The 19,719-nt window shown below is 43.0% G+C and overlaps 1 protein-coding gene across 1 annotated transcript; it reads left to right on the top strand.

The window, feature by feature from the left end:
• Positions 1 to 7,254: 7,254 nt before the first annotated feature.
• On the top strand, positions 7,255 to 16,303 carry zbtb7a (zinc finger and BTB domain containing 7a; the record flags this gene model as incomplete). The annotated part of the gene is made up of 4 exons (XM_083888761.1): positions 7,255 to 7,287; positions 10,549 to 11,112; positions 12,390 to 13,264; positions 15,868 to 16,303. 4 exons carry the CDS (start codon positions 7,255 to 7,257, stop codon positions 16,301 to 16,303), a joined length of 1,908 nt encoding a protein of 635 aa, XP_083744887.1.
• Positions 16,304 to 19,719: the final 3,416 nt, after the last annotated feature.

Below are 19,719 nucleotides of genomic sequence, written 5' to 3' on the forward strand. Positions count from 1 at the left end.
CCATCGCAGGTGAGCTAAAGGCACCCTGCCATCCCCTTGCTGTCTACCCTGGGCCTGTCGAACAGAGGGGAGCAGGGCAGAGGAGGAGAAGAGAGGAGAGAGGGAGGAATGAGGGAGGGGGACAGAAAGGAGAGCAGGGTGGAGGGGTTGGCCAGAGAGGAGAGGAGAGGTGGGTCACAGCACTAGTCCCCTGTCAAGGTTCCTCTTTTTTTGTAATCCTCCGTAAGTACTTCCTCTATGCTGCTCTGTACCTCTGGGGAATCACTAGGTAAAGTTTATAGGATGTGTTCAATGCATTAACTTTTCAGGCAGGTGGAAGCACTTAGAGGAGGAGGGGGAAAGAGGGTGGGGGGTACTGAACGAGGGGGAAGAATGACCCCCAAATAATTGTTCTAGACAAGGCAGAAGCAATTGTGAAAACTTTTTGCGACAGTGGCCATGGAAATGTTTAGTGCAGGGCAAGTTGTGTGCTACGTGCGCAGGGCATGTTGTGGTGGTACTGGACTGTTTGGAAGAGCAATAACTCAAAATTTAGGTCAGGAGTTTTAAGCGTGTTTGAAATGTCACTCGATTGTGTGCACATGACACAAATGCACCTGCAATGTTTCCTTACTGCTGTGACAGTTGAGGCTGAAATGTTTTTTTTTATTTTTTCTCCTGTGAAGCTCAGCCCTGTTTGATGGCTGGTCTGTACTTTAATACCTGGTAGCCTGCTAGCAACAAACAGTAGTGTATAATTCAGCCCAGAGTGCTTACGTTAAAGCAGGCTTGGAGATAGTGGGGGCGGTGAGGGCAAAGAGAGCTGGGACTCGTAGTCCACAGCAGGGGATGCAAAGCATGTCAAACAGGGTTTCAGAACTCTGTATCCCAGAGTGCCTTGCCCTTGGCCATCCAGGAAAGGGAACAGCCGCCAGCCTATCCCAACAAGGAGGTGTGGTGAATGAGCAGCTGTCAAGCCAATGAGAGCAGGGGATGCAGAGCAGAGTTGTGGGCTGAAAATAGAGGGGGTGGGGTTGTGGGGATGGTGGTGGTAGTGGTGGTTGGGGGGGGGGGTGTAAGTGTCTGTTTGTGTGGGATCAGGCAAGGGCTTGCCTGTATGACTAGGGCCACTCGCAAGTTTCCTGTCTGGTAAAGCTGCAGCCCTGCCCAGAGACGGAGGCAGCAGAGCTGGCCGACAGGCAGGGGAGTCAGATAGGGGGAAACATTTTCTGCCTATTTGGTAAGCACACCAAGACATCCACACTCACACACGCTCTCTCTCACATACACATACGCACACTTACTGTTTGGAGGAGAAGAGAGGCTAGCAAAGGCAGTAAAGACCATGACATGCTGTGTGAAAAGGAGAATGTGAGAGATGGGGCATGATAGGGTTCAGGGTTCTTGACCCACTTGCAGTTAAAGCAGGGAATGGCAAATAGGTCAGTACTGACTGAGTGCAAGGTGCTGCAAACACTGCTCAGAATAGTCTGAAAGTTTGCCTTCCTGAGCTAACTCTTTATCGGCATGCGAGCTCACAGTGCATCAGTGTTGTTTTTGTCTTATTTCGGCACAGTGTCTTTTATGTGCGTATGTCGAGTGAAAAAGATGAGGACAATTGCATATCCCATGTTGGTGCTTCTAAGTGAAAACTATTACATCAAATGTTTTCTATGCTGATAGCTGACAGTGTACAGGTGGATTGTGGAGTAATCCTCAGTAAGTGACAGCTCTTCCTGAATGGTAGGCTGTTTGTTACATCTTGTGATCACTGGGTTTGCACTGAGGGATACGGTTAGTTTCAGTTAATTCCATGCAATATTACATTATATGTCAAGCTCTGGTTTAGTTGTATTTTTTTTTAATGTTGTGTTCTTAATCGATTTTCAGTTTTTCACAGCTACTAACCCTATGGTCAATCTCATGACATCTTTTTTCTCTCAGTCCACCCCCTCCCACCATTACCACCACCAACACCTTCCTTGCCCTTACCTACCCCCATCTTTCCTCACCAGCATCTTGTTAGCAGATTCTAATCTTGCCTGTCATGTACTGCTTGCCCGTGGCTCGTGGTTTAAAAGACTTCACAGGAACTGTGGCTGCCTTGCTCAATAACTAGATGGATAATTTCTGGCTTTGCATACTTGTTAAACCCGTTTTTTTTTGTTTTTTTTTTTTTTATGCGTGTGCATGGCGAGGGTACACAAAGAACACAGTACACAAAGACGCCCATATGCTGGGAAAGTGTGTCTAAGGGTTTTCAGAAGTTATAGCAATAGCAAAGCAAAACAAATGTTTTATCTATTGATTACCTGTGACAAATATAAATCCTATTACATATTGTCTAGATGCCACCCTCTTTGCTGTTTGCTAGCACTACGGAAGTATGGTTAATACAAGTGAATTCCTACAAGAGGTTAAACTAGGACGCCATATGTGTTTGTGTGTGTGTGTGTGTGTGTGTGTGTGCATCTGTGTTACCAACAATAGACTCCAGGGGAATTGCAGGGGACTTCAGTGGCTGTGGGCAGGTCCAAGACACCACCCATCAATTTGGCGGTGAGGCTGAATACAGTTTGATATTCCTGTATGTTTGTGCCTGCACCACTACAGCCTGAAACTAGCAGGTTGAGACAGACTGAGAGGACAGGTTGCGTGATGTCGCCGTGGCAGTTTGAGGTTTTATTTTAGAGTGAAATATTGGCTGCATACAGACAACTCCATGTAATGGTCATTATGTTTGTTCTGACTTGTTGTTGATGTGGTGGAATGATGCAGGGCTGCCTGCAACTAACGGTTATTTTCATAGTCATTTTTGATTTTTAATCAGATTTTCACAATTAATCTCTTGTTTGTCATAAAATGTTGACAGTGTTCTGCAAACCTTGAAATAATGATGTTCTCAATTGTTTTATTCTGTCAACAAACCAAAATTATTCAGTTTAAAATGCTTTTCTGTTATATGGAGCAAAGAAACCAGAAACATTTTATTATTTTTGAAGCTGGAAAATCAGAGAGGTTGTTTTAATAATTCACAGAAATCACACGGATTTATAGTTGATTAATTTAGAAATCAATTAATAAGCAATTAATTGTTGCAGCCCTAAAAGTAAGTATAATAGGATCAAAACAATAGGGCATAATTGCTGTGCTGTTATTTGCTGTCTGTATGTGTATTAACATACCTTTTAAATTCTTTGATTGTCCTCTTCCTTGGTGAGTGAAGCTTCACTTCCCTCTAATGTTTGGTTCCCCTGGTCAGCTGCTCAGTATACCACAGCCTAACTAGGCAGACAGACCCGTCTCTGTTGTTTTACTGTTGTTGTGCTCAAGTCTAGGGGGAGTAAAGGGGCTTCTTCTGTTCTCTTCTAGGACATTTATTATGAGGAGGCCAACACAACCTGATCAAATTAGAGTGGGAGAGTAAGAGCCTGGGATGTTTTGCAGGGTGGGAGTTGAACTGGGTTTGCATTTTCATACTTTTTAGATGTGTATTTTTTTGTAAATTATCAATTCATGTTTCGCTTTTTGCTCCTGTAATGTTTAAAATATGACTTAGTGTATGGCTTTTGTCTTGAACTCAGTTTGTTAGGACTGTACTACACAAACAAGCTCCTTTTTTAATTAGAAGGAAAGCAGAAAGACACATTTATCAGGAGGCAAAAATATGACCATTATGACACTGTTTGGATGTAGCAAATCTGTTCAGGATGAAACAGAAGAGAAGAAGGGTGGGTTGAATGAAAGGATGGTGAGGCACTGGCGGGAGGGTGGGTCTTTGCTGCTTTGCCTCCTCAGCAGTGAAATGGGGAAGTGGGTGGTGTGGCAGTGGGTACTGTGCAGAGACAGAGATGGAGCAATGATGAGATGAGAGCGACAGAAGAGAGAGAGAGAGAAGGGGGGGGGGAGGAGAGAGGATCAGACATTAGGGATGGAGAGAGCAAGCCAGCAGAGAGCTGGTCATCTGATAACAGAGCGGGTTCTGTTACACACTCGCCACAAACTCACAGGAAGTCCTTTTTCCCTGCTTGGTTCATGCGCATGCACAGAGTAGAGCAGCCAGGACATGTTTGGGCCTGTGGACTGACCAGCCAGCCTGTGTTCTGTTGGACAGTGCTGTGTTGCGATGTAGTTCTGTTTCTGATGCTGTGTGATAGGGTTAGGTGTACTTCCTGGTTGGCAGCATGGCTGTGTCAGAGCATGTTACTAAAGCTGAAAGGAACTGTGGAACTCAGTGGTGGATGTGGTTTTATTACACTGCATATTGAGAAATCACAAAACGTGTTAGGAGAAAAAACAAATTCATGGCTGCAAAATTAAATCTCCAACAAGAGACAACGATATAGTGTGCTCTGATTTATAGACTATACTCTTTTTTTTTTTCTTTTTTTCTTTGGAACAAACTCTCATTATTAAATGATTGAATGTATGCACGGTCACCACAACACTGTTGTGTTTCTCTACATGCAGGGATCACAAATGTTGAATCGGTACAGTCACTACGGTTCTGTGCACAGTTGACCTACAGTTGAACAGCTCAACTATGCCTTTCAATTGGACTACTGTCTTTGTCCCAGTATCCAGGTATGCTAGGTGGCGATACAACTCCTTTCAGCTTGTTAGTATAACACTTTAACATCAGACTAGTTGTTAGCTCCTCTACCATCCATGAAATGAAAAAATATCCAATTACTTATGCTGTCAGAGCATAAAATCAGTCTTCTTGTCAGTCCAGAAACTATAACTGCCTTAATTTTGCAATGTTTTTGTAACTATTCACAAGTGTACCAGCTTCTTATATTATTTCTTGGTTTAAGCCGGAGATTGGGATCCGTGGCACCCGTGCTACCCAGAGCCTGACTCTGGTTTCAGTTTTTTTAAAAGTCCAGTTTTAGTTTGCCTAATAATATTGTTTTTCCTCATGTCATAAAACATAGTGTAAACATTGTGAATGTAGTTGCATATTGTATGCAGGTTGTCTCAAATCTGTTACCTTTGTAGCATTTCATCATAATATTACCTCCATCAAAGAGCTCATGTTTTCACCTGGGTTTGTCAGTTTGTGTGTGTTTTAACATTAGTCAAAAATACATTTTCTGGCTACTGCATGTAGGTTTTGGGCCAAGGGAAAAAAAGGATTAGATTTTGGTGGTGGTCTGGAAATGAGAGGCCTGCTTTGTGCTCTCTGAGTGCTTTCTAGAGTTATAATTATATTTTGTCTGCCTCACATAGAGAGGAATGTATTTCAAAATCCGTATAGTATAACACAGTCCAATACAACGTCGTAAACTACAGACTCAAATTGGAGCTCAAGATTTAATCACCATGTTTCTGGTTTTATGTCAAAACAATTTAAAAACAAATGTATCGAAAGAAGTAGTAGTAGCTCATAGCTGTTGCACTGTATTAAAGATAAACCATTTGTTTTGTTTTTCTTGGCATCCTCTATATTCACTTGCCTGTAACGATACAAAAAGCAAAAAACAAAACACAAGCCAAATTTCTAAAGGAAAAAAACCGATGTCATGTTTTCCAACCTCCTGTGCTGTGTCAGCTTAAAACTCATATAAAGGCACTGTAAAATCCCTTGCTACCTTCCTCACATTAAACATTGCCCAACTTATGGGCGGTCACCTTTCCTCTTTCTGAAGCAGGTTACACCAGGTAACTGAATGAGATCGCTTGAGTTTATCATTGACATCTGAGCTGGATTCCTAAGCCACCATGCACTCAGGAGTTATGAGTGAGCTTGTGAGTTGAACGCCCTGCCTCGCCCACTACCTTTTCACTGTCTTTGTGTGTCTGAGCTTTGGCAGCACTTCCTGGTTATTTTCTAGTGAAAGCTGCCAGGCCTTAGCCTACCCCTAGCAACTTCAGTTTTATCAGCCACTTGCCCTCTTCCTGCTTTACTCCCAATCAGGTTTCCTTTCACTGTGGGCAGGAGTGAGTCACTTGGCCATGGCGCTTGTTCAAAATCCACATTTCCTAGGAACTGACACCCCCCCCCCCATTCCGATAATCTTGCAATATCCTCTTGTTTAAACTTTGAACTTTCTTGACTTAAGTGAAGTGATTCCCTTGTTGCAGATTGAGCTTAGCAGGGTTGTTGTTGAGAGATAGTGAAGCAGGACTGTTGGAGAGGACAGGGCAGCCAAACTGATTCTGCACCCTGCCATCTTGCAAAATTATTTTTTCTGTTTGTGTGATTTTTGCACTCTACCCCTAATGTTTTGGTGGTCATAATATATGAATTATTCTGACATCAAATGTGAACTACGGATAGCTACTGCATTTGAGTTACTGCATTTTCACATGACTAAGATGGGAAGTCATTTGATAGATTGTGTTGTAAAATTAACAACTGCTCGGTATATCAGTGGTAAAAAAAAAAAGTGGCCCATCTGTGGTACATTAACATTTATGCTTCAAAGTATCAATGATTCACTAGTGTTTGTTCAATCACTCCTTTTAAAGTTGTGGTTCTGAATTATGAATAATTGTTATGATTTAATCACTTTCTCTACGCCAAAACTTAAGATAATAGTAACTGAAAGAGAGGAACAAGACACTATTTAAAATTTAGTAGAGTCAAAGCAAAGGGCTTCCTACATCAGTGGAAAAATACAAGTGAAGGACCCACTAAAGCAACTTGTGTTAGGGTGCCACTATACTATTTATTTTCTTGTCTATCAGAGAAACATCTGAGGCTGCACAGGGTTAACAGTTTGTTCCTTTGTATTTATGGAATGGCTGGTATGTGTCAGCCAAAGACAGATACTCTGAGAGTGGAAATTCAGCAGCCCTTCCATAGATGATACACATCAGACAAAATAAAACCGCTTTCAGTAACTGTAACGACGGCCTGGAGTCGATGTGTTTGTCTGTGAATGACAAACAAATTGGGTGTGACCAACTTGGCATAGATATTAAGAACACACACAGCTCAGACCTAACTGAAAAAAAAAACTGCAAGAGGAAGATCATTGTGGGCTGTTTCACCCCTGAAGCATGAATTTAATATCCGTCCTTGTAGATATAATGGAAAGGGCTGTGAAATGTGTCGGCTGAAGTGGCGGTGATGATGTTGGTGGTAAAGGTATTGGAAGATCCTGCGTTAAAGTGGCAGTTTGCCTTGCAAAGCAGATGTGGGAGCTCGCGGACCAGACACTGAGAGAAGACCTGGAAGTGGACTTTCAGGAACACAGACAGCTACTGCGCTGCTTTGTGCTGGGCTGCGGGGCCTCGTCACCCACAGACATGAATAAATGATAAGGAATGTTTAAAGCCATGAGGAGGTGTCAGGATCAGGTTTGTGGCACTGTTTCCTCTTTCTCCGTACTCTTTGTGGGTTATTCAGGGACAGGTGGCTCCTGCATGCCAAGTAGTACCTTCATGCTTTGCTGGCACTGAATCAAGTTTGTGTATTATGTGTGTGTGTGTGTGTTTGTGTGTGTTATCTCCTCTCAGCTCAGCGTCTTTACCTCACAAAGCCGTGACCCGGGGTCAGCGGTGTATGTCCCGGGGATAGCGCAGTACACAAGCTTGCAACAATGCCTTGTGTAGTGCATCTGTGTAAGTGAAAAGCAGGTTAGCTCGGTTCTGGAATGGATGGTGCTCACTGAGATCTATTTCCACCTGCGAAGGACGTGACCGACAGCCATGTGGTTGCCCTTTCTCTTGCTCTTTTTTCCATCTCCACTACACTCTGCTCTCTCTGCCTTTCTCCCTCCTGTGCAATTTCTCTTTTCCCCCCCTCTCCCACAGCATATTCAGATGAGGAGCAGGGTAATAAAATGTGCTCATACCATGTTCGACAGTTTGTTTTCACCAGAGATTTGTAAAAGACACTGGAAGCGCTTGCAGTGGCTTTGTGGTCAGCTGTCTATCATTCAGTGCAGTTGGAAGCCAAACAAAGCTGTAGAACTGGGTGTTTTTAGTCAATGAGTATTCTTCAATATAAGACCTGTTATTTCATTGTTTCATAGCACTTTGACTTTTTTATTTATTTAATAAGTTCATAAGTTCTAAGTAAACAAGAAGTATCTCTCTCTATCACACCCTCTCTGCAGAAACACCGTTGGGTTGCCATTCCTCAAGGTGTGGTGACAGATAGGCGTTGCATGTTGCGTGGAAGAACTTAACATAAGTGAGAGAGGTAGAGGTGATCACAGGTGAGCTGGGATGGTAGAGAACAGGCAGCCAGGTTAAGCAGGTTTGGTCATTGGGTGTAGTGCACAAACATGCTCAGAGGGCTGGTCTTAAGGAATGTAATTTGAATGACTTGCTCTTATAAAGAGAATCACATTGAACGCATCCTCAACTCACACCCCTTCCCAACTCCACCCTTAACCTCACCCCTGCTGGGTCTTCCTGGCAGATGGAGAAGGGGGGGGGGAGGACAGTTGGGCAGTGCGGATGTCCTGAATGTGTTGTGTTATGTGTGTGTTGTGAATTTCTGTGCATTATTGATGTATCTGTGATGCTACAGGATTTGCTTGTGTGTTAATAGAGAAACGGAGGATGGCCCGTCCTGCCCAAACTCCCCTCCAACTGCGCAGGCTTGAGTCGATCGTTTTAATCTCCCCCCACACGTGAGCGAGGGTACAGCCTTTCCTGAAACTTGGCACACAGTACAGGGTGGGGTAACCAGCTCAGACCGGATTGACAACCTCCCTTTTTAATACTGTTCCCTCGCAGCTTGTTGCGTGTCCTCTTCCTCCTCCCGTGGAGTTTTTCCACAGGGTCTGCTCTGGCAGCCCCCCTCCCTCTCTCCCTCCCCTTTTCCTCCACCTCCCTTCTCTCCGTGGCTCTCAACTGACATAGAGTGCACAAGCTGCACAGCCCAGCTCCCAGCATGCACTCCGATCCCCACTGCCCTCTGCCTATCTGTCCTCCACGACCTCTTACTTGGTTTCTTGCACGAGTGCATGCACACACACACCCTTGAACACAAGGAGGGAGGCACCCATTCACCTGCGCACATACTGTATTTGTACATAACCATCGTCACTCAGTCATGGTGGGTTTTCACAGGTGAAAGTCTGGAGAAATTTTTACAAGCGATATCGGAGACTAAAGTACCGCACATTTTCACACTTGTCTTTTCGTACAATTTTTTGCGGCTTTAAAATCAATTGCAAGCAGATGGAACAGGCAGCCCGGTTGCGTTTACTTGGGATACACTCTCGGGGCTTTTGAAATATTTGAAGTGGCACTTGCTGAAACTATATTGTTTCGGCTCCTGAAGTGAGCCAAAGCAGCTCATAGCCGATTCATATGAGTATTCAGCTGCATGTGGCAAATGTAAAGCATGAGTTGTGGAGGTCAGATTAGGCACAAAATGACTTTCTCAATTTATATATTTAATGTGTCAGAAACATCAAAGCAAGGGATTTTGATATTGGGTATAAAACACACAATTATATGATATTATTATCAATATTATCATATTGGCATGCAAAAATAATAGTGTGAATTGCCATGATATGAGAGTTAATAATTTTAGAGTTTATTTTGAAATTGTGAACATCAAACGTTCAGTATGTAGGTCAGAGAAAGAAAATGTATAAAAATACATACACATGTATTTACACACGCATCAAGGCTCTGTACCCAAACAGAACAGAACCATTGTGTCCTTCATAACACCTGTGTTTACTTATTTAATATTAAAATGAGTTTGACATGATACACTGGTTAGTTTCAACATTCTTTTCTCCATTGGTCAGATGTTGCAGTGACTGTTTTTAAGCGTTAAATAATTTCATTGTCTCTCATTGTCTTGTAATCTCTCATATCAAATGCTAAACCAGTTTTACAACTGAAAAGTGTGCTAATTGCTGTGTAACCTGATACGATCCCCCATTTTGTAGAGGAGTCCACATGTGTTTATTATTCCCATTGTGTTATACTCTCCACCCAGTTTTTAAACTTTCAAATTTTAACTATGTCCTATTGTGGGGAACAATTTAATTAGTGTTAATTCAGTTAACATCAGATTTATTATGGACCCATAGTCCAGTTATAAGGAAAACAAAAACAATATAAAATGGCACAAAGCATAATAAGGTTCCAAAATGTAAAAAAGTTCATCATTCTTAAAAGGAAATATCTGTTCTAACATTTCCACAGCTGGGACTGATAACAAGCAGTCCTGAATTTGGGCAGGATTAAAATAATCTTGTTAACTGATACATCAAGTCAGCAAATACATTTCAAAACAAGAGTCCTTTAAACACTTATTGACTCGTGCAGACATATACAATTCACCAGGTCTTCTCTAGCAAGGCCTTTTAATATTTAGTGCTTTGTTATATATGCTTCCTGGCATCTGTTGGTCTTTTTCAGAGGACATTTTGACCTGACATTGGAAGAAAAGCGCAGGTGTTAATACTGCAATTATTGTGTAGGACTCGAATACGACCGAGCCATTGTTAACGCTATCAGGAAGTCAAAATGTCTGATGAGAAAACATATATATCCACAGAAGTAATGTCATGAAGTGATGTGTTATTTTCCTCTTTATCTTCCCTTCATCCCATCTCCTTGTCCAACTCTCTCCCCTTTCAGACAGGCAGACGGACAGACGGCAGGACGGATACACGGGTGGGGGCTGTGCTAGGCGGCTCGGCGGCAGGCTGGTGGAAGATGTCGTCAGGAGCCGGTGGGAGGGGCGGCAGGCATCTCAGGGGGACGGCAAGCAGCGGAGGTGGAGGAGGCAGAGGAGGAGCAGGAGAAGCAGAGGAAGGCCCTGTGGGGATCCCTTTCCCTGAGCACAGCGCAGACATCCTGGGCAACCTGAACAAGCAGCGGCTCAATGGCCTGCTGTGCGATGTGCTCCTGGTTACTCAGGATCGGGAGTTCCCGGCTCATCGCTCCGTCCTGGCTTCCTGCAGCTCATACTTCCACAAGCTCTTCACTTCAGGGGCTGCTGCTGACCAACAGAACGTCTACACCATCGACTTTGTGGCAGCAGAGGCTCTGGGAGCGTTGCTGGACTTTGCCTACACCGCCACTCTAACGGTCAGTCACAGCAGTGTGGCTGACATCCTTGCTGCTGCACGCCTCCTGGAAATCTCACCTGTCCAGGATGTCTGCACGCACCTGCTGGACACCAAAGTGCTCTCCCCGCCGGTACGAGATCATTATTCAACTACAAATGACATGTGCTAAAGTCAAATTTATGCTTTGGTCATTAGATCTGATCTGCCTAAAATAGTTAGTGACACAATAAGCAAATTGCTCTAAATGATGAATGAATTGATAACAAAACACAGATCTAAGATGCAATGCATATCTCATTCAAAACATAGTTATCCTGGCTCAACCCACAAACTGCATGTAAAAATGCACATGGTCTTCTGGTTTGACAAGTACATTTCAGGAAGTATGACGGACCATGGGCAACTCTGCAATAGCAAGGGAAAATAATCCTAATTCTCACTTGATTTATAAAGTCGGTGAACATTAACATCTTACCCACTAGTTTCAAGTCTCTACATTCCCATTTAGGAGAAAACAGATGATAAACACAACATATATGAGTGGACATTAGTGTGATTGTATCATCCAATAGATGCCTGATGGCAGGTGACATCTGTGAATTTCCAGATGCAAAAAGTGTCATTGCACCTGTCAAATCACAAATCTTAAGGCATATATGTCCATGTCCAATTTTCATATATAGTTCATAGTTGGGTCTCTCAGAGAGTGGGAGCTTGAATATTTCCAATTCCTTGATTAAAACGGCAGCTTACGTCATGGCCTTTTTCAGCCCATCTCACTATGCACAATCTAAACCTACAGCCTTGGGGTTAGTTCAGCACTTATTCATTGTGAGCCAATAGTGAGTGTGGAAAGACTTTGTGTACCTTTGCAGACAGTTGACACATCATATAGAGGCTACATTTCAGCACAATTAAGTGTAGTTGTAATATGCTATGTCTGAAAACACACTGCTCTACATAATCACAGTTTCGTAGCTTCAATGTCATGGTCCCATTATACTTCACTAAGCTGTAAATACTTAAACACTGATGCTTTTTAAGAGTTGGTGATTGTGTCATACACAGTACACTCAGTGCTCCTTACCACTGTTTTTGCATTCATAAACACACCAATTAAATGTCCAGTCTGTAAGAACTGAAGTTACATTGCATACCAGAACATCATTCTTCTTTGTTGACGTATGCTTCCACTTTAAAACTCAAACTGGACACTCTGGCTTATTTGTCCTTTTGGGCATAAAGAACTTATTCCAAGGCTATGAAAATCAAAGGGTTTTTTATTTTAAAGTAATTATACAGTACATTATTTAACTGCTGTGTCTTTGTCACTGTGCTTCTGATTCTTTGTTACTCTTTTATTACACAAAATTGTATTGACTTTCATTTTTCACCATGTTTCTCTAGGCGGGCAGTGAGCAAAGAGATGAAGATGAAGAAAAAGAGGGAAAGGGCAGAGGAGGCAAGGAGCAGGGGAACCGTGTGCGGGCCCGGGAGTACCTGGAGTACTTCCAGAGAGGGGCGCACTGGAGCAGCAGCTGCAGCACGCCAGAGCTCAGGGACTTGCCCACACACCTGCACTTTAACCATGGCAATGGCCCCAGCAATGGAGCTCCTGGTGGCCATGGTGAGTACTACTCCCCTTTGGCCCTCGCCTTAGCCCAGGCCCCAACACAGGAGCACGAGGAAGAGGATGAGGAGGATTACGAGGAAGAGGATGGGGAGACGGTGCAGGGAAATGGAGCAAGCCTGGGGTCATCTTTCTATCCCCCGTCCCAAAACGGGCACTTCTACCTCCCCCCTGAATCTAGGTTGGGGCAGGAGACAGAAATGGAGGATGGGAGTAGGGAGGTGTTGACAACGAGAGAGAGGGGTTCAGCCAGCGCCCTCCTGCAGCAGATGATGGACTCCATCGAGAGGCAAAAGGAGCGCTCATTGACCGGGGAGGAACCAGGAGATGGGGACGACCCAGACATGGAATTTTACTTGAATTATTTTAACAGCACGCAACCTGAGGATGCAGATTCTGCTGCTGTGTCACATGGTGTGACTCCACTCTGGTTATCAAGGGGCAGTACAGGCCAAGACAGAGCTGGAGGAGAGAGAGGCAACGGGGGTGGAGGAGGAGGTGGCGGAGAGAGGAAGATGCGCTCTAAGGCCTTCCAGAAGTGCCCCATATGCTCCAAGGTCATTCAAGGTGCAGGCAAGCTTCCCCGCCACATTCGAACGCACACGGGAGAGAAACCCTATGAATGCGCCATCTGCAAAGTGCGCTTTACCAGGTAAGTCCAATTAATGAAGTGATTTCCCGATGTCACATGTACTAATAGTCTTTGACCTGGCACTGAAAGCAAACTGCACAGCAGTGGGAAACACCACAAAGCCGAGTATTAGCACTAACCAACTTAGCTTTGCATTAAGGAGGTTTGTAAATCTACATGTTTACTGGTGGACTGACTGAGTCTGATCCTTTCTTATATATATAAAACATGTAGCTAAATCAAAAAAGGCATGTGGGGGGGTGGGTCAGGTGGTTATAAAGGTCTTATTATAAAGGTTTTATTATATTAGCCTTCATAACAAAGTCCTGGAATTTTAGCACAGGGGTCCTATAAAAGAAGGCTGTGCCATGGCAGTGTTATCTAGTGGAGGGCTGCTATAAAGTGCTGTGCTCTGATACAGAGGGGGATCACGGGCCCTGAATGGTGCTCTATGTGCTTCAATGCAGTAATTTGAACTTTTGATCTCTGGTTATGTTGATTATTGCCCACGGCAGAGTAGTTACACCACCCCCTTCTCTCTCCCTCTCACTCTCGTTCTCTGTCACCTCTTTACTTCTCTAATGAAATCTGCCATGTGCCACTCAGATAAATGTGACTAGTCCGAGGGACTTGAGTGCACATGGTTTCCTAGTATTTTGAAGTCCTGCCTTCACCTTGAAATCATGCCTTTAATTAATTAATCACTGGACTTGTGCAGAAAATAGATGTTAAAAGGGTAAAAGTACCCAGAACCACTGCTTGCACTACAGGTACGGAGGACCTGTCTGAATTTGACTTCCATTGGAAAGGGAGTATTATAATCAGAATTCTGTTTGATCAGTGTAAAACGTGTGCCTTAAAATGTTAATAAATGGACCCATAGTCCAGGTAATAAATTATGTCCACTTCCTGAGGAGAGCACAGGAAGTTAAAAAGAATACATATTATGTATTCTTTTTAACTTCTGTGGTTTGGGACACTGTTTTCACGGAACTTTACTTGTTTACTTGAATGACGGCTAATCCACTTACATGTAAAGTGTATTTGTGTGTTCAAAAGGAGAGTTGTTGTGACAATGCTTGTTTATTCAGAAGCCCTCTGCCCAGGATGCAGAAGAATAAGACGATTTAAGAGCTTGAGAGCTAGAGAGATAGAAGGAGCTACGTGGGGGAGGAAAGGGTGGGGGCAAAAGTCGGATAAAGGCCAAGGCAGCCTGATAAAGTTCAACGGGCAGTTTATCAGTGCAAAGTTATATTGCTCCAGGATGTTATGAGATGACTGGTGTTAGATTTACAGTAAGTAAGTAAGTAATCAGTAATTTAATCCTGTTCACAGGTATTTGGAAAACTTGTATATTATTGGAAAGTAATTCATATGAGCCATTAGATTTGTATATAAGTAGAGGTGACACCTTCTATTTAACCAGACTACTCACCTGCTGTGAGCGTAGAACTGGGATATAGAAAAAAAAACCTGTGAACAACCTCAGTCATTCAAAGGCTTTCCTGACCTTTGGAATTTTTTTGGAATCAATTTTGGAGTCATCCTCAAAGAAATGCACTCTTATATTGTTGGACTGCCCTCTTATAATGAATGAATGAATGAATGAATGAATGAATTAATCGTTTATTTCGGACATGACAAGTAATCAACATCTGCACACATCATAATAACACCATGATGAAAGAAAAGATGGCTGTTACACAATAAATAAAACCAAAGTGCAGTATATAATGAAGATGACCACTGGTCCCTTTGAGAATAAGTAGTATATTTGGAGTTGAGGGCTTTGCACACCATATGCATTATCAAATAAGTGCAAACTTTCACATCAGCGACTGAATTTCACTGAGTGATATCGTTGATTGATTCAGCTTTTTCAAAGTTTTGCTTCTAGCAGATACACATTTTGACATTCACAGTGTGTTTCTCATGACATGATATTACAAATGATCAGATAATCAAACAGCTGGTTCTGTTCACACACAAACAGGACTTGCCTCAAATCTTCAAACTATCTGACAGAAATCCTAAACCTGAAGTAATATGTCCTGAAGTGGTGAAGTTCTCAAGCTCTCCTCTCGTCTTCAGTAATGGTTGCACAGTTCAGTTAAAGGTATAGTCTGTAAAATGTGGCAACATTTTATTGGTGAAGTTGCAGCTGAATACCATTTACCTCAGCCATCCCTTCCAAGTGTCTTGAAGAACCCATGTATTCTTCACTTGGCATCACAACTCAAAAGACATATAGCTTGTCCATTGTGGGCTGTTGTAAATCAATGGAGGTTCAAAATGGCAGCCTCTGCAGAAGGGCCAAATAAGTCTCATTCTTGGGTAATGAAAAACAACAATTCATTCAATCAGGGGATTGTACACTTATAAAAACATGTATTAACATTTATTTTGGAAGAAATGTCACCTAAAGTTTAGGTATTGTACCTTAAAATGTGTAAATAGTTATAGTATAGTGTGTGGAATAGTGAGGGGGTGTATCAAAATTACATCCAGATTAGTAACTGACAGTAAAAAGAACATTTAGAGCCAGCTGAGAAGCTTTCTTTTGCAAATCCTTGTGAAATCTGTGTTTTCTGAGACGACTGACTCTGTCTTTTCCTCCCTTGCAGGCAGGACAAGCTCAAGGTTCATATGAGGAAGCATACAGGAGAGAAGCCTTACCTGTGTACGCAGTGTGGAGCCGCCTTTGCTCACAACTACGACCTGAAGAACCACATGCGTGTACACACAGGCCTGCGCCCCTATCAGTGCTCAAGCTGCTTTAAGACTTTTGTGCGCTCGGATCACCTGCACCGCCACCTTAAGAAGGACGGCTGCAACGGCATCCCATCCCGCCGGGGTCGTAAGCCTCGGGTGCGGGAGCCAACGCTCCACGAGCCCCCATTGGGCCTGCTGAGTCCCAGCTCTGACACGGGCCCCGGGCCTCGTACCATCAGGGGACGGCGGCATTCAGAGTCAACCTCGGCAGCAGAGGTGGGGGGGGTTTCTGGAGGCCGCACACTCAGCCCTGAGCTGCAGGAGTTGGCAGAGGAGGCTGGGCCCTGAGACTGCAGGAGCAACAAGGACACTGCTGGATACCATGGTCACTCTGTGCTGCCTGTGAGACAGGCCAGTGAACAGAGGAGAAAAAACATGCAAAGGCAAACTTAAAAAAAAACAACTAACTATTCCTCTATAAACCAAATCAGGGTGTCACAAAAATCTAATATTTTTTATTTCTTTCTTGTTTTACTTTTGAAAACAGTAGATTTGCAAAGCAATTCGGTTTATTTGTTAAAGAGCAAAGAACGCTTCAAATCATGCACCCATCACGTCCACTTTCTGGGTCATTTCTTTCTTTATAATGTTCGGGGTTTTATACATTGGCATATGTGTTTAGGCAAATGTATAATAGATACAAAGAAACTCTGAGCAACTATGCAGTTGATTTAGATTTTTATTGGTTTTGTCCTCACAGCCTTCAAGCTCTGTGCAAGGTGTCTCTCAAGTACCTTCTGGCTGCTGTACGGGTGAAGTGAGGACAAATCCTCCCAGTGAAAACAACTCTTTTTTATTCTTTTGCAGGTCTGAAATGTACAGTTACCATAGAAACAACATTGCCACAGTATGGCATATGCAAGGAAACAAAACGCCACCGTTTTGATGCAACAGGTTTTTTTTCTCTCTTTCTCTCTCTCTAAATGTTCCAGAAAGAATCAGACAAGGGTTTGATTGAAGTGTTACTTACTCTATAAAATGCATTTTAAGAATCTATGTTTCGTCTTACTGAAAAAACAAAATCACGTTGAGTCGAATCCACTTTAACGGGGGCTCGTCGGTTGCAGGAGTAGGGAAAATAAGAAGCGAAGGATTTGTGTTTTTAAAGCACTACCATCATCAATGTATCTGTTGGCTTGACTACATTGCCTCTTATTCCTCGTGACTCTGCAATCTCAGCATTTCTGTTTTCCATTTTGATTTTGTCTTAATTTGTTTGTTTGTTCCTTTTTGTTGACTGCTTCGGGTACTTGACACTTTATAATTGTATACATGTATATACAGCAGGTGGTAATATGACATTGGTCCCCTCTTAACGCTGAGGTGTACTTACTAATCGGGTTTTTCCTCTTCGGCTTGATGTCATATTTCTCACAGAGTGAAGCTTGTGGGGTGAATGGAGAAAAAAAACTGTATGAATGTTTGATGAAACAAAAAACATAGTCACCCATTTGTCCTAAACGTTAACACTTGACATGTATAGCTCCTGCCCAAAGGATGAGGAGGTTGATCCAATGAATGTGCTTAACTTTCAGTGCAGTTTTTTCGGAATCTGTCCTTGTGTGACAAGGCGCGGGTAGCATTTAACCAACCGCAGGTTAAAGGAATGGCAGGGAGCCCGAGTGAAAGGTTGACAAAAGAATAAGAAGAGATAGATGAGCACCTTTTTTTTCTATGTTTGCACAGCTTTACTAAAGATATCCGACGGAGCTAGAGAGAGGAGGGAGAGAGTGAGAGAGAGAGAGGTATATTTAAAGGAAGTGGGCTGGGAGGGAGCGAGTGCAGGTTTATGTATCATGCTTATTCCAATCTTTTTGCTCGAGGGACCACACAACCGTGAGGCAACCTGTATGATGAAGAGAGTAATAAATACCTGTCCAAGTTGGGAGGCCAAATAGGAGCGCAGCTGCAGCTGGTTGATGGGGGGAGGGGAACAAGCGAAAGGGGAGGGGGATCTCACAATGTCTGTTGCATTCCAAAAAAAATAATCTCCCCCAGCTCAGCCACGTTTCCAGGCAGGAGGGGATCAAATCAGGCCTTTTTCTCTCCCTCGCTCTCTCCTATGTAGTCTGCTAATGCCCCCGAACCAGCCTGGAGGGGATGTTATTATATTAGAGTCTGGTGTTGCTGTGGGTTGGAGGCCTGGTGCTGGCAGTTTGGTGTGTGTGAGTGTGTTTACATGTACGTGTGTTCCGTCTGTGTGTGTGTGTGTGTGCGTGCATGGCAGCCAGGGTCCCTCTGGCCACATCATCACTGTGTGAGTCAGCCCCAGCCTGTTCAAACATGCACCCTGAGCTGCCAGGCCCAGTGCACTTTCTCTGTCTCTCGCTCACACACACACACATGCTCACACGCTTGCTGAGTCCAGGTATCCTGTAGAGAAGGAGAAAATGCCAGAACTGAAATATCTGTTTCAACATTGTCAGTAACTCCATATGTCTGGATTTGTCCGTTTTGAACCGTTTTGAAAATGTGGGGCTGTATGGAAACACTTAACATTACAGTACAGTAAGGATCGTTTTGCAATTAGGAAGCAATATTATGGTAATACATATTATTTACATCGTAGATGTGAAGGTATATACTGCAGTGATTTGTATTACCAAGCTATTGCCACAATATTCCTTTGGAAATAACTTGGTATGACTGTAATATTATCTCATTATTACCACACAATTACGATTGGAATTATGATATTACCATAATTTTACCTTCCTACTATTACCATGTTGTTATTGTACAGTAATGTAAAGTGTTAGCAGCTGTGCTTTTGTCCTCTACATTTATTTAAATGTATTTCCCGAGTGAGCACACTGAGCCTTTAAAAAAAGAAAAAAAGAGGACATCTCTGTGGTGTCGAGCCCCTCCCACTTCACTGGCCCATAATACCTGCAGTAGTGCAGTAATTTACCTACAAAACACTTTGTTACTGACACAGGCACTTTTGTCAACAAAACGGGTACTTTGAAACGAAACCAGTGGCAGACGAGCGAAGTCCTTTCTTCTCTCCGCGGTGGAGACGTTCAGCTCCATCGCTGGTTTTGTTTTGGTTTTTGATGACAAATTAAACAAAACATCAAAGCAAAAAATATGCAAGTTCAAATCTCTAGAGGAGGAGCCAAGCAGATTTCCAAATAAATAGATAAATGAATTAATCCATGTAACTGATTGCACTTGAAGTTAGTTATTTAAAGAGGTTTAGTGACTTGTCTTTGTCTTAAAGTGCGTGTAAAGCAAAAAAATACAAATTTGGAGTAAAGACTGACAACAGTTTCTCTCCAGTCATGTGTTCAGGATTGTTTTCGACCTGTTAAAAATATGGATTGATGACGCTCCAGTGCCATAGTTAGCATAATTCTCATAACTAGCTGTAATGATATGAAAACCTTCAGTGTGCTTTTTCAGCCGTTTTCTGTTCACTACACCTACTGTACACTACTGCTACTACTTTGTGTCCCAAAGAATTTGTCTTCCCTTGATGGAAGAAACATGCAGAATATCTCTGGCACGTAATTTAAAACTCTTAAAAGACGAGGACATGCAGTAGAGAAGAAGAGCAGACTCCTGCTGTGAGGCTGCAGGTACCACTGAGGGCTGTGTTTGTGTACGGTTATGTCGTTAAACTGCTGAGCTTTTATGTTTATATTCTGTACAAACACTGACAAATAGTGATGTTTACCTGCTTTGGTCTGCACTAAAGCATG

Source organism: Microchirus variegatus (genome assembly GCF_963457635.1).
Source record: "Microchirus variegatus genome assembly, chromosome: 4".
Lineage (NCBI taxonomy): Eukaryota > Metazoa > Chordata > Actinopteri > Pleuronectiformes > Soleidae > Microchirus > Microchirus variegatus.